Raw genomic sequence first — 14,213 nt, 5'->3', positions numbered from 1 at the left:
ATCCCTACTGGCTGAAGAGCAGATAGCTCTTGGGGGGAGTTAATCGGTCACAGTCAAGGGAAGTCTGGTCTCACCAAATTGCTTCATTTCTTTTGAAAGTGTGAATAAAAATGTGGATAAAAGTGAGCCAGTTGACATAGCGCATCTAGATTTTCAGAAAGCTTTCGCTAACGTTCCTTATTAAAGGCTCCTGAGAAAATTTTTAAAATCATGGGATAGGAGCACCCGGCCAATCTAAGGATTGGCTGGGTGCGTGCAAATTTTTTTCTTATGTGAGCAACAAGTTACATAAATTGTTTTTTTGTGTAAGCAACAAGTTCTAAAAACAATTTTCCAGATTTGCAAATATTTTTGTGAATGACCATGTAAAATCTGTGAGTGACCAAGTAAAATCTTTGAAGCTCCTAGAATATATAAGCAATTGCTCATGTCCTCATCTTAGAGGGAAACCCCCCCAAAACACTGTGAAGTGATGATGTTCCTGAAGTGGACTTTATTAGAAATATAAAAGTTCCAAAAATACAATAAAGCAGGGTAGGGAACTCCGGTCCTCGAGAGCCGTATTCCAGTTGAGTTTTCATGATTTCCCCAATGAATATGCATGAGATCTATTTGCAAGCACTGCTTTCAATGCATATTCATTGGGGAAATCCTGAAAACCCGACTGGAATATGGCTCTCGAAGCCCGGAGTTCCCTACCCCTGCAATAAAGCAATCCACATGAAAATAAAATGATCCACATAAAAACCTAAAAGACCTAGTACGCTGAAAGCATAGGACCCAACACGGTCCGCGTTTTGACAAAACAGTCTTCTTCAGGGGTCCTATAAATAATGAGGTACATTAGAGTGATGTGCAAACAGTTTGAGGCAGTCTCTGTGATGGTGAATCTAGGGATGTGCGTGACATCACGTACAAAAGTAGTGTGGTGCAAAAGGGCTGGTGGAGTGATAAAGTGATGAAGTTAAAATGAGTTGGCGAAAGAATTTGGCAATTGTGAATAAAAAGAAAATAATGAATTGGATGACACAGATGAAAAGATGGAGAGTGACTCCAAAGTCTTAATGCGTGTAAATAGTAAAAATATTGTGATCAATACAAAATGCAGAGATAGGGGAAGAAAAACTCTAGTGAGATAAAGATGGTGACCATAATGTAATATATATATATATAATATATATTGTAGAATAAGGAAAAAAAACTGAAGAATTGCTCTCAGTCCCCTCATTAAAAGTCATAGGCACTAGGCGAAATGATATATTTTCTGTAAAAGCCCCCACATTGTGGAACTCCCTTCCAAATTTCATTAAAAACGAAACTGACCTCGTTGTTTTTAAGAAAATTTTAAAAACTTACCTATTTCAAGACGCGTTTGACATATGAAATACCACCTTTTAGGTCTAATATTCTTTCTAACCCTTTATTACCCGATGTGTTCTCCCTTCGATGTCAATTTCTAACAAAGAACAAGATTGTAACTTTTCCCCTTCCCTCCCACCCCCTCCTGTTCGTCTAATTTTGTCTGTCTTAAGAGTAATTACTGTAAACTAATTGTATTACCACATTCTGATGGTTTTTAATACTGTACATTGCTTAGATGTTATTATAAGCGATTCATCAAATAAAGGTCAAACTTGAAACTTGAAACTTGAAGAAGAGGAAAAGAAAAGAACTACCGTACAGGACAACATACGTACCCTGAAAGTCCTATGGTGGTAGATATGTTGAAAAACGAATTGGTCCAGAAAAGACATAAATTAAAATGAAAATAATTAAAAACCTTATACAAAACATCCAAATCTAATAAAAGAATAGATAGGTTAAAATTAAAATTCATTTTGGTATTCAGAACACAGCCCTTAGACTAATTTACTCACTCGGAAAATTTGACCACATCACCAATGCCTACCTAGACTCACACTGGCTACCGATTCGAGCCAGAATTCAATTCAAACTATACTGTCTACTCTTCAAAGTAATTAACGGTACTGCACCCACCTACCTAGATGACCGCCTAAACCGTAACCTTCCAACCAGAACAAGAAGAACACTGACATCATTCGCATACCCACCACTCAAGGGTACTCACCGCAAAAAGCTTTACGATAGCCTCCTGGCAACACATGCTGCAAAACTCGAACCCTCCATCACCAGATTGTTAACCACAACATCAGACCTCAAGACATTCCGTAAAGAAATCAAAACACTGCTGTTCAAAAAGCATATACAATCTACCTAACCTCCCTCACCCCATCCCCCAAGAAACCAAAACACTGCCGTCCAAAACACCTTCCGATGTTACTAAGTCTTTACTATCATTCTGTTATTAAGTCTCTATCCTCAAACTGTATTCTCTATTGTCATGTACCATCCTGGAAATGTCCAGTTCTCTTCTTATGTAATCCGCTTTGAACCGCAAGGTACAAGCGGAATAAAAATCACTAATGTAATGTAATGTAATGTAATGTATTATTTAGTATCCCTAATTTTTAAATTTGTTTTTATGTAATTTTTATATTGTACACCGCTTAGAAACCTGATTATGCGGTTTAAATTTTTTTTTTTAATAAACTTGAAACTTATCTAAAAAAAAGGGGTTAAAAACATAAATCTATCCTCACTTGTAAAAAAAATTGGAAAAGCAGACACTACACTTTTCAATTTACAAGGCGCATTTTTATCTTGTCCGTCTATGATTCATTTGTTAACAGTTCGCTTGGCTTCAATAAGATTTCTTTTTTACCTTTCCTCTTCATGCATTACATCTTTACCTATGCTCTTTTCTCCTACTCCTTTAATGATATTTTAGGGCTCCTTTTACTAAAGTGCGCTAGCGTTTTTAGCGCACGCAGGAAATTACCGCGCGCTACATTTCTAGAATTAACGCCAGCTCAATGCTGGCGTTAAGATCTAGCGCGCGGGGCTATGTAGCACGCGCTATTCCGCGCGTTAAAGCCCTAGCGCACCTTAGTAAAAGGAGCCCTTAGTATTTTTTCTTCTTAAATAGTTATGTTACAATGTTTTGAAAGATGGACTTACGGCCTTATTGTAGTGTCTGCTTTTCCAATTTTTTGACAAGTAAGGATAGATTTGTGTTTCTAACCCCTTTTTTTAGATAAGATTATAATAAATGAATTTTAATTTTAGCCTCTCTATTTTTTTATTAGATTTGGGTGTTTTATATATGTTTTTTAATCATTTTAATTTATGTCTTTTCTGGACCAATTCGTTTTTCCACTTATCTACCACCATAGGACTTTCAGGGTACATATGTTGTCCTGTACAGTAGCAAAACATGTCCCAATTAGATTGAAAAGTTGCTAGGGCTCACGCATTAGCAGGACTTACGTGGCTGCGATGACGACTTCCTCAGTAGTGACCGGCTGTGTACGCGACCTGTCCTGCATGCGACGCATTCGCCTCTCTATTGCCGCATTTCTGGAGTGTGGCTTGGGAAGAAGTTTTGTCTCCAAGGATTTCTCCATTTCCTGAAGTCAAACACATTTCACAAGTGTAAAGAAATTTTTTTTTTTTTTAAAAAGGAGAAAGTTGCTGCTTTGCAGGACTCCAGCAGATCGACTGATGCAGGTTTAAAGACTGTTTTGCATTCGGCATACCTCTAGCTTTACAATACTTAAAGCACTCCCAGAATATGTAGTTCTCTGACTGGTCTATGACGTATATAGTAATTCAAAGTCTGATCACAGAGTTTCAGGTTTTGCTATTGAAGATGTGCCAACGGAAGCTGATATTTGCAAAACAGTGATACATGAGAACACAACAGACCCATTAGAATAAATATATTTCAGATAGTAGTACATCATAGCAACTTGTATAACTATACAACACTGTCCTGTGAATGAATTCACAATGAGCCCACTGCACGCTGCATTCAGGCCCTGGCTTGTAAGCAACTCATAGCCACAGACCTGGTTAAGACGGCCTTTTTGCTATCCTAACTTTATGCCCTTACTTAACCAGTTAGTGGACCAAAGGTTGGCATTAACTGGTCGAGTTGTCACTCTGCCCAAACTCTACCCCGAACCATAGTGTTTTGGTCTGTGTAAAACGCACCGAGAAGACCGTTCTTAATTGGTTCTAGTCTGAGCCCCCTAGTCTGTTGTGCTATTCAACAAACTGAATTCACATCATCTTATATATATATAATACAAACATTTTAATGCTTTCTAACTGCACAGAACATGCACTCTTCACTTCACTTCTGTGTTCATTTGCCGTACAGTCCAAACATGTACATCATAGAGCACATGTGGCCTTATCAGACCCTGTAGGGCCTCTTTTCTTTTGCCACTTACTGCCTTTCCCTATAAACTACCTCCCCGTACATTTTGCCTCCAGTCAACTAACTGCATACATTTTTATTAAACTACAAAGGCCTGTTAGGTCCACTTTGTTGCCTCTATCTCATTTCTTTCCTCTACATCAAAGTTCATCCCAATGGGTTGTATTTCTCTAATGCATCTGATGCGCAAAGAAGATCAATAAATCATTAGATTCTCAATATTCTAAAGCAGTGTTCTTCAACCACCGGTCCATGGACCGGTGCTGGTCCACAGAAATTTCCTGCCGGTCCACAGGGCCGGCATGTGCATCAGGCCCAAAACTGTGTTCTTCAACTGCCGGTCCGCGGTGTGATCAATGCGTTGTTAATAAGATTATATTGTGTGTACATATGAAAAATGAATGGAAAAAATAGTGTTACAATTAGGACTATGTGGGCAGGATCTGGGATGGAGATTGGGTAGAGATGGGCAGGGTCTGGCCCACGACTTAGCCCAGTGTTCTTCAACCACCGGTCTGCAGACCGATGCCGGTCCACAAAATAATTCTTTTATTTCTGCCGGTCCTTAGGTGTAAAAAGGTTGAAGAACACTGTTCTAAAGCACTTTTCCATATAGCAGTTGTCATTCTATGGATAAGTTCTCTATAGCAGCACTATTGTTTATTGCTTAGACTTGATATATCGCTTTTTCCACTAATGAGTCAATGTGGTTTACATTTCAAAATTTAACCTATAAGAACACCATTAAAATCGGATAAGAAAAAGCCACATTCATTCACTTCAGACAACAAAATACCTGCAGGTCTTGTACTGCCCACATCTGGGTGTGATAGGGATGTGTCAAATATTGTCTAAATCGAGTTTGTCCAACGTCGGCCTTCGAGGGCCGCAATCCATTCGGGTTTTCAGGATTTCCCCAATGAATTTGCATGAGATCTATTTGCATGCACTGCTTCTGGTCTGGCAAGGACCTAGGTTGGACAAACTTGGTCTAAATGAAAGGCTATATGGAAGAGGTGGGCTTTCAGAAGGGACTTGAATTTAGGAACGGTCTGTTCAAGGTGTAGAGTAGGTAGAAGGTTATTCCAGAGTTTGAGGGCAAGACTAGGAGAATATCGTCAGTATAGAGAAAACCACTAGGAGGAAATGTTTTTTTCACTCAAAGAATAGTTAAACTCTGGAACTCATTGCCAGAGGATGTGGTGACAGTGGTTAGTTTAGTTAGGTTTAAAAATGTTTTGGACAAGGGGCGGGAAAGGAGGCGTGTGGGAGGGGCGGAGAAGAGGACGGGGGAGGGGCGCCAACCTTTTACTAAGGTGAGGTAGCCGATTTAGCACATGCTAAATGCTAACACGCGCCAATGCGCCCATAGGATATAATGGATGCGTTAGCATTTAGCGCGCGCCTTAGTAAAGGGACCCCTATAAGGGTAACTAATAGACTGAAAAAGATGTTAAAGAGAATTATAGATTGCTGGAGGGGCTGTGGGGAGGTGGGTACCTACTTCCATATGTGGTGGCAATGTGGGAGGGTGTGTGGGTTCTGGACTGGGGTTTTCTCTCGAGTGTCCCAGATCCTGGATATCCAGATTCCGGTTGATTGGCGTCATGCCTTGTTGTTCTGGCACCAATTGGATCTGGCTTGGGGGGGATTCTCTGTTTTGCAAGTTGGCATTTACTGCTGCTAGACTGGCAATAGCCTCCTTGTGGAATCAACCGCACCCTCCCACATGGGACATGGTGGAGCAACGCTTGCTCAATTGGCAGCTTCTTTACCATTTAACGGCCCTACGGCATGGCAAATTTCATGGCTATGCTCACATTTGGCGTAGATTTCGGGCTTCTGTGGGGGTTTGTGGCAGGGGTGGCTTGGGGCTTTGAGTTGAGCTTGGGGCTGGACTGGAATGACTGGGATTAGGGGGAATTTATAATCATCTTTCTCTTCCATTTTTGGTTTGCGTATAACATTGGATGCATCTCAATCTATTGGTTGCTGTGGGTTTGGTGTTTTGTCCCTGGGGGGAGGGGGAGGGGGGTATGGGCTGTGTTCTGGTGGGTGTTTTAGTCTGTTTTTGTTGGACTGTAGGGATTGCATATGTCTTTGCTCTGGGCTTCACTTCGGACGTTTTCTGGAGTGGGGTGTATTGCTTGTTGTTTTATTGTTATTGCATCTCCTATGTATATGTATTGCTTGATGTGTTTATTGTTAATAAAAGCTTTTATTTAAAAAAAAAAAAAGAGAATTATAGATAGCAATGAACCATGGGGGACACCACAAGACTGGAAGATGATGCGGAGAGATGAGTTACTATGAAAGTTCTGCCAGAAAGAAATGAAGAAAACCAAGACCAGACAGAGCTGGAGAGACCTATTTCAGTTAGGCGAGAGAGTAAGAGTTGGTGATCTACTAAATCAAATGTGATAGATAGATCTAACAAGACTATCAGAGTGATTTTACCTGAATCTAGTGGCAGGCAGCTTGCTGAGAAGGGTGGCTAGGATGGTGTCTGTGTTATGTAATGGACAGAAGTCAGCCTGGAAGGGATGAAGCACAAGTGAATGTGCGATATGAGAAGAAAGTTCCTGGGTGAAGTTAGAGACTGGTCTATAGATCTAAAGAGGCTTTTTTCAGCAGTGGATGGATGGACTGTCAGCAGCCAATTAGCTGGTGGCTCTGCATGGGCAGGAGCTAAGGCAGGTTGCTCCTGCCAAAGTTCACCGCTGGACCACCAGAGACTTAATAGGTACACAGAGAGTGCGGGAGGGAGATAAAAGTTGTTTAAAGTCGGCCAGTGCAGGAGACGGGAGGGATCGCTCCTGTCCTGGCCCACCAGGTCTTACCACAGGCCCAGCAAAGGCCTGCAACAGGTTCGGGAGGGGGCGGATCAGCGCTGACCCAAATATAAACCAAGATCCCCATTTTGGGGCCATTTTTTGGGCCCAAAAATCTCAGTTTATATTCGAGACGGTATGTTTGAAGCATTAAAAAAATATATGAAAAGAAGTGTAGAAAAAGACTTTTCTATTTATAAGATATTTAATAGAAAGTTTTTATGCCTAAGATAAGAACTATTAAGCATTGTGACAAAAGAGTGCTAAAGATGTATTTTTTTCCGAGGCTATTTCCTCCTATTATTTCAATATGATATACACAGAGTAATTATAATTTTTGAAGCATGCTTAGTATATTTTGTGGAAAACTGTGCCAATCTGAGGTATTATCTTTGATACATCTCAAACCTCTCAGTTATATTTTTTACCACTAGGGATTAAAAAAAAAAATTCCTGTTACCCTGAAAAGCAGCCGTTTTGCAGCAACGCTTAGTTTAGCTCGATCATCCATCTTTTCCTCATCTGAAAGCAGAAACATTGAAAAGTTAGCACGGGGGAACAGAGCACTTAAACAAAGATTACTGTGCAAAAGATTTCAGGCTAAGTGCAAGTAAAAACAGAAGTCTAAATTTTACTCATCAGATTAAAAAAAAAAAAGACAAACCACATCTCATCAGAGAGTTGACAGGTAGCATAATACAGCAAAATAAGAAGCAGAAGTTACTTTTGGATCAATATCCAGACATCATGGTTAGCGTTTCTTTTCAATGCTAACTGCGGCGGACATAAACTATCCAGACATTCAGAGTCATATCTGGATAAAGCTATCAGCACAGAACTTATTTAGACAGTGGCAATATCTGGATAAGTTATCCATATAGCAAACTGAATATTGCCCAAATCTAGAGAAGTTTCAGAACTACCCTGGTTCTGCCCTCTCTCTGCCTCAACATTACCACACAGGACAGAGGTGCCCTGCAAGAATATTTATGGGCCCTGTCTGGACCATCGCTCTAAATATCCCGGTTATCTGGATAAATGCTTTGAACACTGACCTGTTTATTTGAACATGAAACAATTATTTTACTGAAATACAGCAGGTCTTTTTGCCTAATTAATAGTAACATAGTAAATGACAGCAGATAAAGACCCGAGTGGTCCATCCACTCTGCCCAACCATATATGCTCCATAAATTAATTTAATTTAAATGGTCCTTTTTCTTAGATATTTCTGGACCAGAAACCCAAAGCCCTACCCAGTAGTGTGCTTAGGTTCCTTCTACTGGAGTCGCCATATAGTTTTAAGACCCACACAGTAATAAACAGACATAACTTCTATACACTGTCCGTGGACTTCATCTCTATCCTTACCCTTCGCTTATCTCTAAGAGCATGAGTCATCAATATAAAATTTTCTTGATGTGAGTTGCATTGATTCCATATAGAAAATTGTGGGATACAAGAAGTTGTATTGTATTGTATAATGTATGGGAAGGGGCATTTTCCATAAGAAAGGAAATTCAAGGACTAGGATATGGAGCTGTAGGAGGAAAGTTCAGAGGAAACATGATATAGTAGACATCTGAAAAGCCTACTACAGACAGCGCCATGAACCTGTATTGGAAAAGTGCGATTAAGATATCCTGATTAGATTAGATTACATTAGTGCAGCACCAAAATGAAGATGGTAGCTCAAGTTGATTGAAGTAGAAACAAAGCACTTTGATAACAGCAGGAAGCTGATGACAGGTGGAAAAAATGAGAAAAGTTGAGTGTTTGAGAAGTTGCATGGAAATTTAAAGGGACTAAGTGGGAAGCATGCATGTCTATAAACAGAAGACGGTGGTATAGCCATATCAGACTTCCAAGATGGGTCATTGTTATACACCCAATATTGATGAGTAGAGAATGACTGGATGTTCAGAGACAGCTTCACAGTTTGAGTGTTACTACCAAGTCTGGGTGCAAGACTTGGAAGGAGACCAAGAGTTGGATTGTAGAAACCAAGAGAAAAAAGAAAAACAATTATAATCAAATGTTTACAGGTGACAGCTGAAATTCCGTAGTGGGGTTAGAAGGGATGGTTTGCTTTTCTGCAGATGACAGTGAGACATGCAACACTGTGGCATAATCAAAACAAGATAAGATCTGAGAAAATCTGAGGCATGATTAATTGATTGGCCATTAAGATTCAATATAAAACAAATGCAAGATCATGAATTTGGGAAGCAGAAATCTAAGGGCTCATCACACAGTGAGATCTAAGGTAGAGAATGACACAGGGACTGTCCCCATCTGCACAAGTCTCAAACACGTATTTTATATTCAACTATTGTTTGTAAATCACACATAGAGCCTTACATGTCAATCTGTCAGTCAGGTTTTCAGAATATCCACAGTGAATATGCATAAACTTAATTTGCAAACACTGCCTCCAATGTATGCAAATCTCTCATGCATATTCATTGTGCACATCCTGAAAACCTGACTGGCAAGGGGGTGCTCCAGGACCAACTTGGGAAACACTACTCTAACCTACTGTAGGCTTCATACTATAAAAAAAGAACCAGGGGTCCTCAAATCCAATCCTTGAGGTCCAAGACTCAGCCTGGTTTTCAGGATTTCCACAATGAATATGTATGGTATTTACATGCAATGGGAAGCAGTGAATACAGACAGATCTCATACATATTGATTGTGGAAATCCCAGACTGGGTTGTAGACCTCTACCATAAAATCACCCCCTGAGAGGTTAATGGCTCCATTAATGGCAATAAATATATCAAGAACCATGAACTGTAGTTGGTGTTTAATCACTGATTACTACAAAGCACCCATCTTTCGTTAACAGATGCACAGGGAGGAGGGGGAAGAGTATATAAACAGACTCGCCTTCAACAGCTGGCACTTCAGGGCTCAAAGGAGACCTAGTGAAGATGGAAAAATGAAAATATGTATTAGATGAAATCAAGCTACAAAGACTTAGCCAAAAATACATTTTTCATACAGTGATGCCACGTGACAAATTAAGCAAACCATCAGATATTTCGAACACCGTTCCAAATATCTTCTTATTTACTAAATGCAGTGTCACAGCAGAAAAAGTAAAGCACGAGACATGCCAGTTGCACACAAACCTTACAGAAACAACTAGAGGAGTGAGTGAATGGAGCTGTGATAAGACAGGGCACCAGCAGCTCTAGAGTACTTACCATTAACCTACACATTGATTAACACTTTTGTCACAATCCAAAAACTGTAGACTCACTCAACCAAACTTGACATGCAAAAATCATAAAACACTTGGTCTATTTTTGGTACACGGATACTGGACTCAATTGATCACATATATAAGCTAATGCATCCTTAATACACCAAGTAAACAGGAAGCAAAAGAAGAATGTTTGCCTTCTAATGATTGGTGTGGTTATCTACTAATGGGCTGCATCAGTAAATGATATAACGTATCTTATTTTGACATGGCTGCAGTATTTTCTACTTAAGGTGTATGAATATGCTATATAAAACACTGTACAGGTTAGACATCTTGTTTGGGTCTTCACAACTCATACAGCAGTCCGCTTTTATAGGACTTTGCCAATCTTGTACTGTGTTATAGCGTCATTAACCCTGGGTAAAAGCGATCGCCTACTTCTACACACGTAAAAGCACTTATGTGAAGCAACAGAACACGTTGCACAAACACGAGGGCCTACCTATCTGATTCTTTTCGCTCTGCTGAGGTTATAGGTTGAGTTCTAAACCTCTCAGAAGTCTTTCTACTTTCACCAGGTGCAAAATAGCGCCTTGGCCGTCGAGGACCTCTTTCCCGGTCAGTGCTGGCAGACATATCAAAACCTGATGTAGGCTTTTCAACCCGAGATTCCCTTTCAAACCATAGCATATCACAGAAACGCAGAAAGAGAAAACAGAGAAAAGAAGTAAAGTATACAATACAGATATACAAGCATGTCAAACCAATTCACTGTAGCTACCGCAGTCCTCACTCAGCATGCCCATTCCAAGCAAAGACAGGCTAGAGGAAAACCATTCTCATTATGACAGATCCTGGTGTTAGCAAAGCATGAGGATTGCAAGATTTTGCTCATTGTATTAATAGCCTCCTGTGTGTTCTAGCTGCTAGCTAAGCTTTGTGAATTAATACAGGAAAATCCCACAACAAACACTGACATTATGTGTCAATTGACAAGGCCATGCAAGTGTCACACTCAAATATTTTGGAAACATCACCTACGGGTCAGTTTTCCTGTCAACATTTGCTGTGTTCAGAAAGGTACTACGGAGTTGAGCAACAGAGACTTTTGTGTTGAGCATGCCAACCTCGCCATTGGGCAGGTGTGCTTCAGAACTCTTAAATTCCATTTCTTTCTTCAGCTCCGGTTCCTTACTTTTAAAAACCTCAAGTTTTGGAGAACCCATGTAATCAGACAGTGAGCGAGTAAGAACTTTATGCTTCATTGTGGACACTTCACGGGTGAGACCTCTGGTCTCTCTTGCCTTGGCGAGTTGAGATACAGATGTATTTTGTAGGTATGTCATAGGTTCATTTCTTGGCTTGAAGACAACAGATGAATTACTTGTAAATGTGTTTTCTTCATGACCTGTACAGGAATCATCATTGATCCTTTCCAGTCTACTTACATCAGGTGGCAGGACTGCTTCTCTGCTTTTTAAAAGACTGCGTTCGCCCACGACTGGATTATCCAGTTTAGATCTAGGATTCTGATGCAAATGAACATCTTCTTCCACTTCAGCCTCCCCGGCTGCTGGGAATTTCTTTACAGAGAAGATGCTGGCTGGTTCTACAGGTTTACTCAATGAGGCACTCTCTGGCTTGTCCAGTGCCACCGTCTTAGTGGTATGTAGAAGGTCAGAAGGTTGAATGTAGCCATAAATTGGTTGACGAATGGACGTAACTGGTTTGGAAACCCTATCGAAAGCTGAAGTTTCAGACTGGAGAGGTGTGTGGTAAATTGGCACTGCGTGATATTTAACTGGTTCCGAGACAAATTCCGGACTTCCATAAATGCCTTCCTCCTTCACCAGTCTCTCTCTAATTTTTACTCTTTTGAAAAAGGGAAAAGGATTAAACAGCAATCATCAAGAGCTGTTTAGGAGAAAAACTGATTGCCCTTATTCTTAAAGCAGTGGTACCTCACAGTGCTGAGTTATCTCAGTGTCTTCTCTCATACACAGTAGTGTATTCCTTCTCTCTGAATTTCATATTTAAAATGTTTCCCACTAGAATTTAGAGCTGCCAAGCTTCTTTTTCTGTAGAGCTACATTTTTGATAGATTTCGGGCCATACCCTTACTGCTCAGCCAATAAGAATGGATATTCTAATATGATGAACTACAAATTGGAAATTTGTCTGGATTGTTTGGTCTGCAGAATTACTTACTGCTATTATTTACTTATTCTGGATCAGAGTAGGAGGCACCATTGCTTTAAAAAGAAACATGCCCCAAGTTAATGCACAGTTTAGAAAATAGGTATAGAATGTCATATACAACAAGGTTCTGTGTTTTGCATACTGCCTGTTCTTCATGGTTATATCAAAACACAGGAAGCACAATTTCAATACTTAAGATATGCAAACCAGCCTAGAGCGTGTCAGCTAGCACCGGGAAATCTTAACACATTTTCTTAGGAAAAATGTATGCAAAGCTGAAGAAACTGCCTTTCTTTCACAAGACAACAAACAGCCACAGATCTTCGAATATACGGAAGCCTATATTCACGACTTACACACACAAATTGAATAAAATGTTGAAAACCCAGTTTAAGAAAGCCTGGATTCACATGAATAAAATGGCAATACATGCATATGGCAAGGGGCACGGATTGGTCAGGGGGACGCACATCTATGACCACTGATCAACATAGATTTACAGCTGCTTCCAGTTACTTATAGGTTTTGTAAAAGTGCTAAGCGCTGTACTGGGGGGGGGGGGGGAGGAAAGAGTGGATTAAAGAAAGCTGCCCCCTTATGTCCCATGTGTTCTCATGTCCCCCCCCAAAAAAAAATGAAGCATGCTGAATGATCGCAGGTTCTATGCTTACCTTGGGAGCATTTAGGCATGTATATTTCCAAAGGAGTTGACATAAATATCTAAGGGCTCCTTTTATCAAGGTGCGCTACGGGGGGTTAGCGTGTCAGACATTTCATCACGTGCTAAGAAAAGACTACAAAAATCTTAAATCAGGGGCAATCAAGTAAAAACATGGCTGCGGGCATGTGGAGTCAAGGTATCCAAAAAGGGTGGCCAAATAGTGAGCAACACTCATCCTTGCTTTGCATCCCAGTCTGACAGATGCATGATCTCCATAGTCAGAAGGGTATAAAATGGGAGTGCCAGTGGCCCTATCCAAAGAAAAAGTAGAACCTTTGGACCCGAGAGAATTGCTACCTAATATTGGTGTTTAAGGCAAATGTTTTGTATTTAATTTAGTGTTAAGCTTTTTTTTCTGCTGGAGTGCATTTTATTTATTTATTTTTAGTATTTATATACCATTTATTACCTAGGTGGTTTACATTCAGTTACTCAAGCATTTTTCCCTATCTGTCCCAGTGGGCTCACACTCTACCTAATAAACCTGGAGCAATGGGGGATTAAGTGGCTTGCCCAGGATCACAAGGAGCAGTGTGGGATTTGAACTCACAACCTCAGGATGCTGAGGTTGTGGCTCTAAACACTGCGTCACACGCACTGCAGTTTTTTCTGGTTGCTGGTCTGCTGAGACCTTGGTCAGTATAAACTGTTGTGGGAAGTTTAGAGAATCTGAAACTATTTGTGGGGGGCTGAATGTTCTTTTGAGAACTGAGGGTCTGGAGCCTTGGGAGTGATCTATTATATTGAAACTAGTGTTTAAGCCCGTTACATTAACGGGTGCTAGAATATATGTGTAAAATTTCTTTTTTTCTGTCTCTCTCCCTCCCGCTGTCTATCTTTCTTCCTGTCTGTCTCTTCCCTGCCCCCGTCTTTCTTTCTTTGTTTCTCTCTCTCCCTGCCCCCTCTATATTTCTCTCTCTCCCTGCCTCGTCTTTCTTTCTGTGT

At 40.3% G+C, this 14,213-nt stretch overlaps 1 protein-coding gene across 20 annotated transcripts in view; it reads right to left on the bottom strand.

Moving 5' to 3' along the window:
* SVIL (supervillin) overlaps positions 1–14,213 on the bottom strand; it is a 483,923-nt gene that overhangs the window by 116,094 nt on the left and 353,616 nt on the right. For 17 of the 20 annotated variants that reach the window (XM_033931470.1, XM_033931469.1, XM_033931472.1 and 14 more), the window contains 5 exons: positions 11,390–12,220; positions 10,851–11,021; positions 10,027–10,061; positions 7,595–7,656; positions 3,349–3,488 (listed from right to left, as the gene is read on the bottom strand). In XM_033931470.1, the coding sequence (XP_033787361.1) occupies positions 3,349–3,488; positions 7,595–7,656; positions 10,027–10,061; positions 10,851–11,021; positions 11,390–12,220 (1,239 nt within the window). The remainder of the gene's footprint in view (positions 1–3,348; positions 3,489–7,594; positions 7,657–10,026; positions 10,062–10,850; positions 11,022–11,389; positions 12,221–14,213) is intronic. The other 3 variants (XM_033931466.1, XM_033931474.1, XM_033931475.1) reach the window with 3 other exon arrangements.

Source organism: Geotrypetes seraphini, chromosome 2 (assembly GCF_902459505.1).
Source record: "Geotrypetes seraphini chromosome 2, aGeoSer1.1, whole genome shotgun sequence".
NCBI lineage: Eukaryota > Metazoa > Chordata > Amphibia > Gymnophiona > Dermophiidae > Geotrypetes > Geotrypetes seraphini.
The sequence above is the reverse complement of the archived record's forward strand: the minus strand, read 5'-3'. Positions and strand labels throughout refer to the sequence as shown.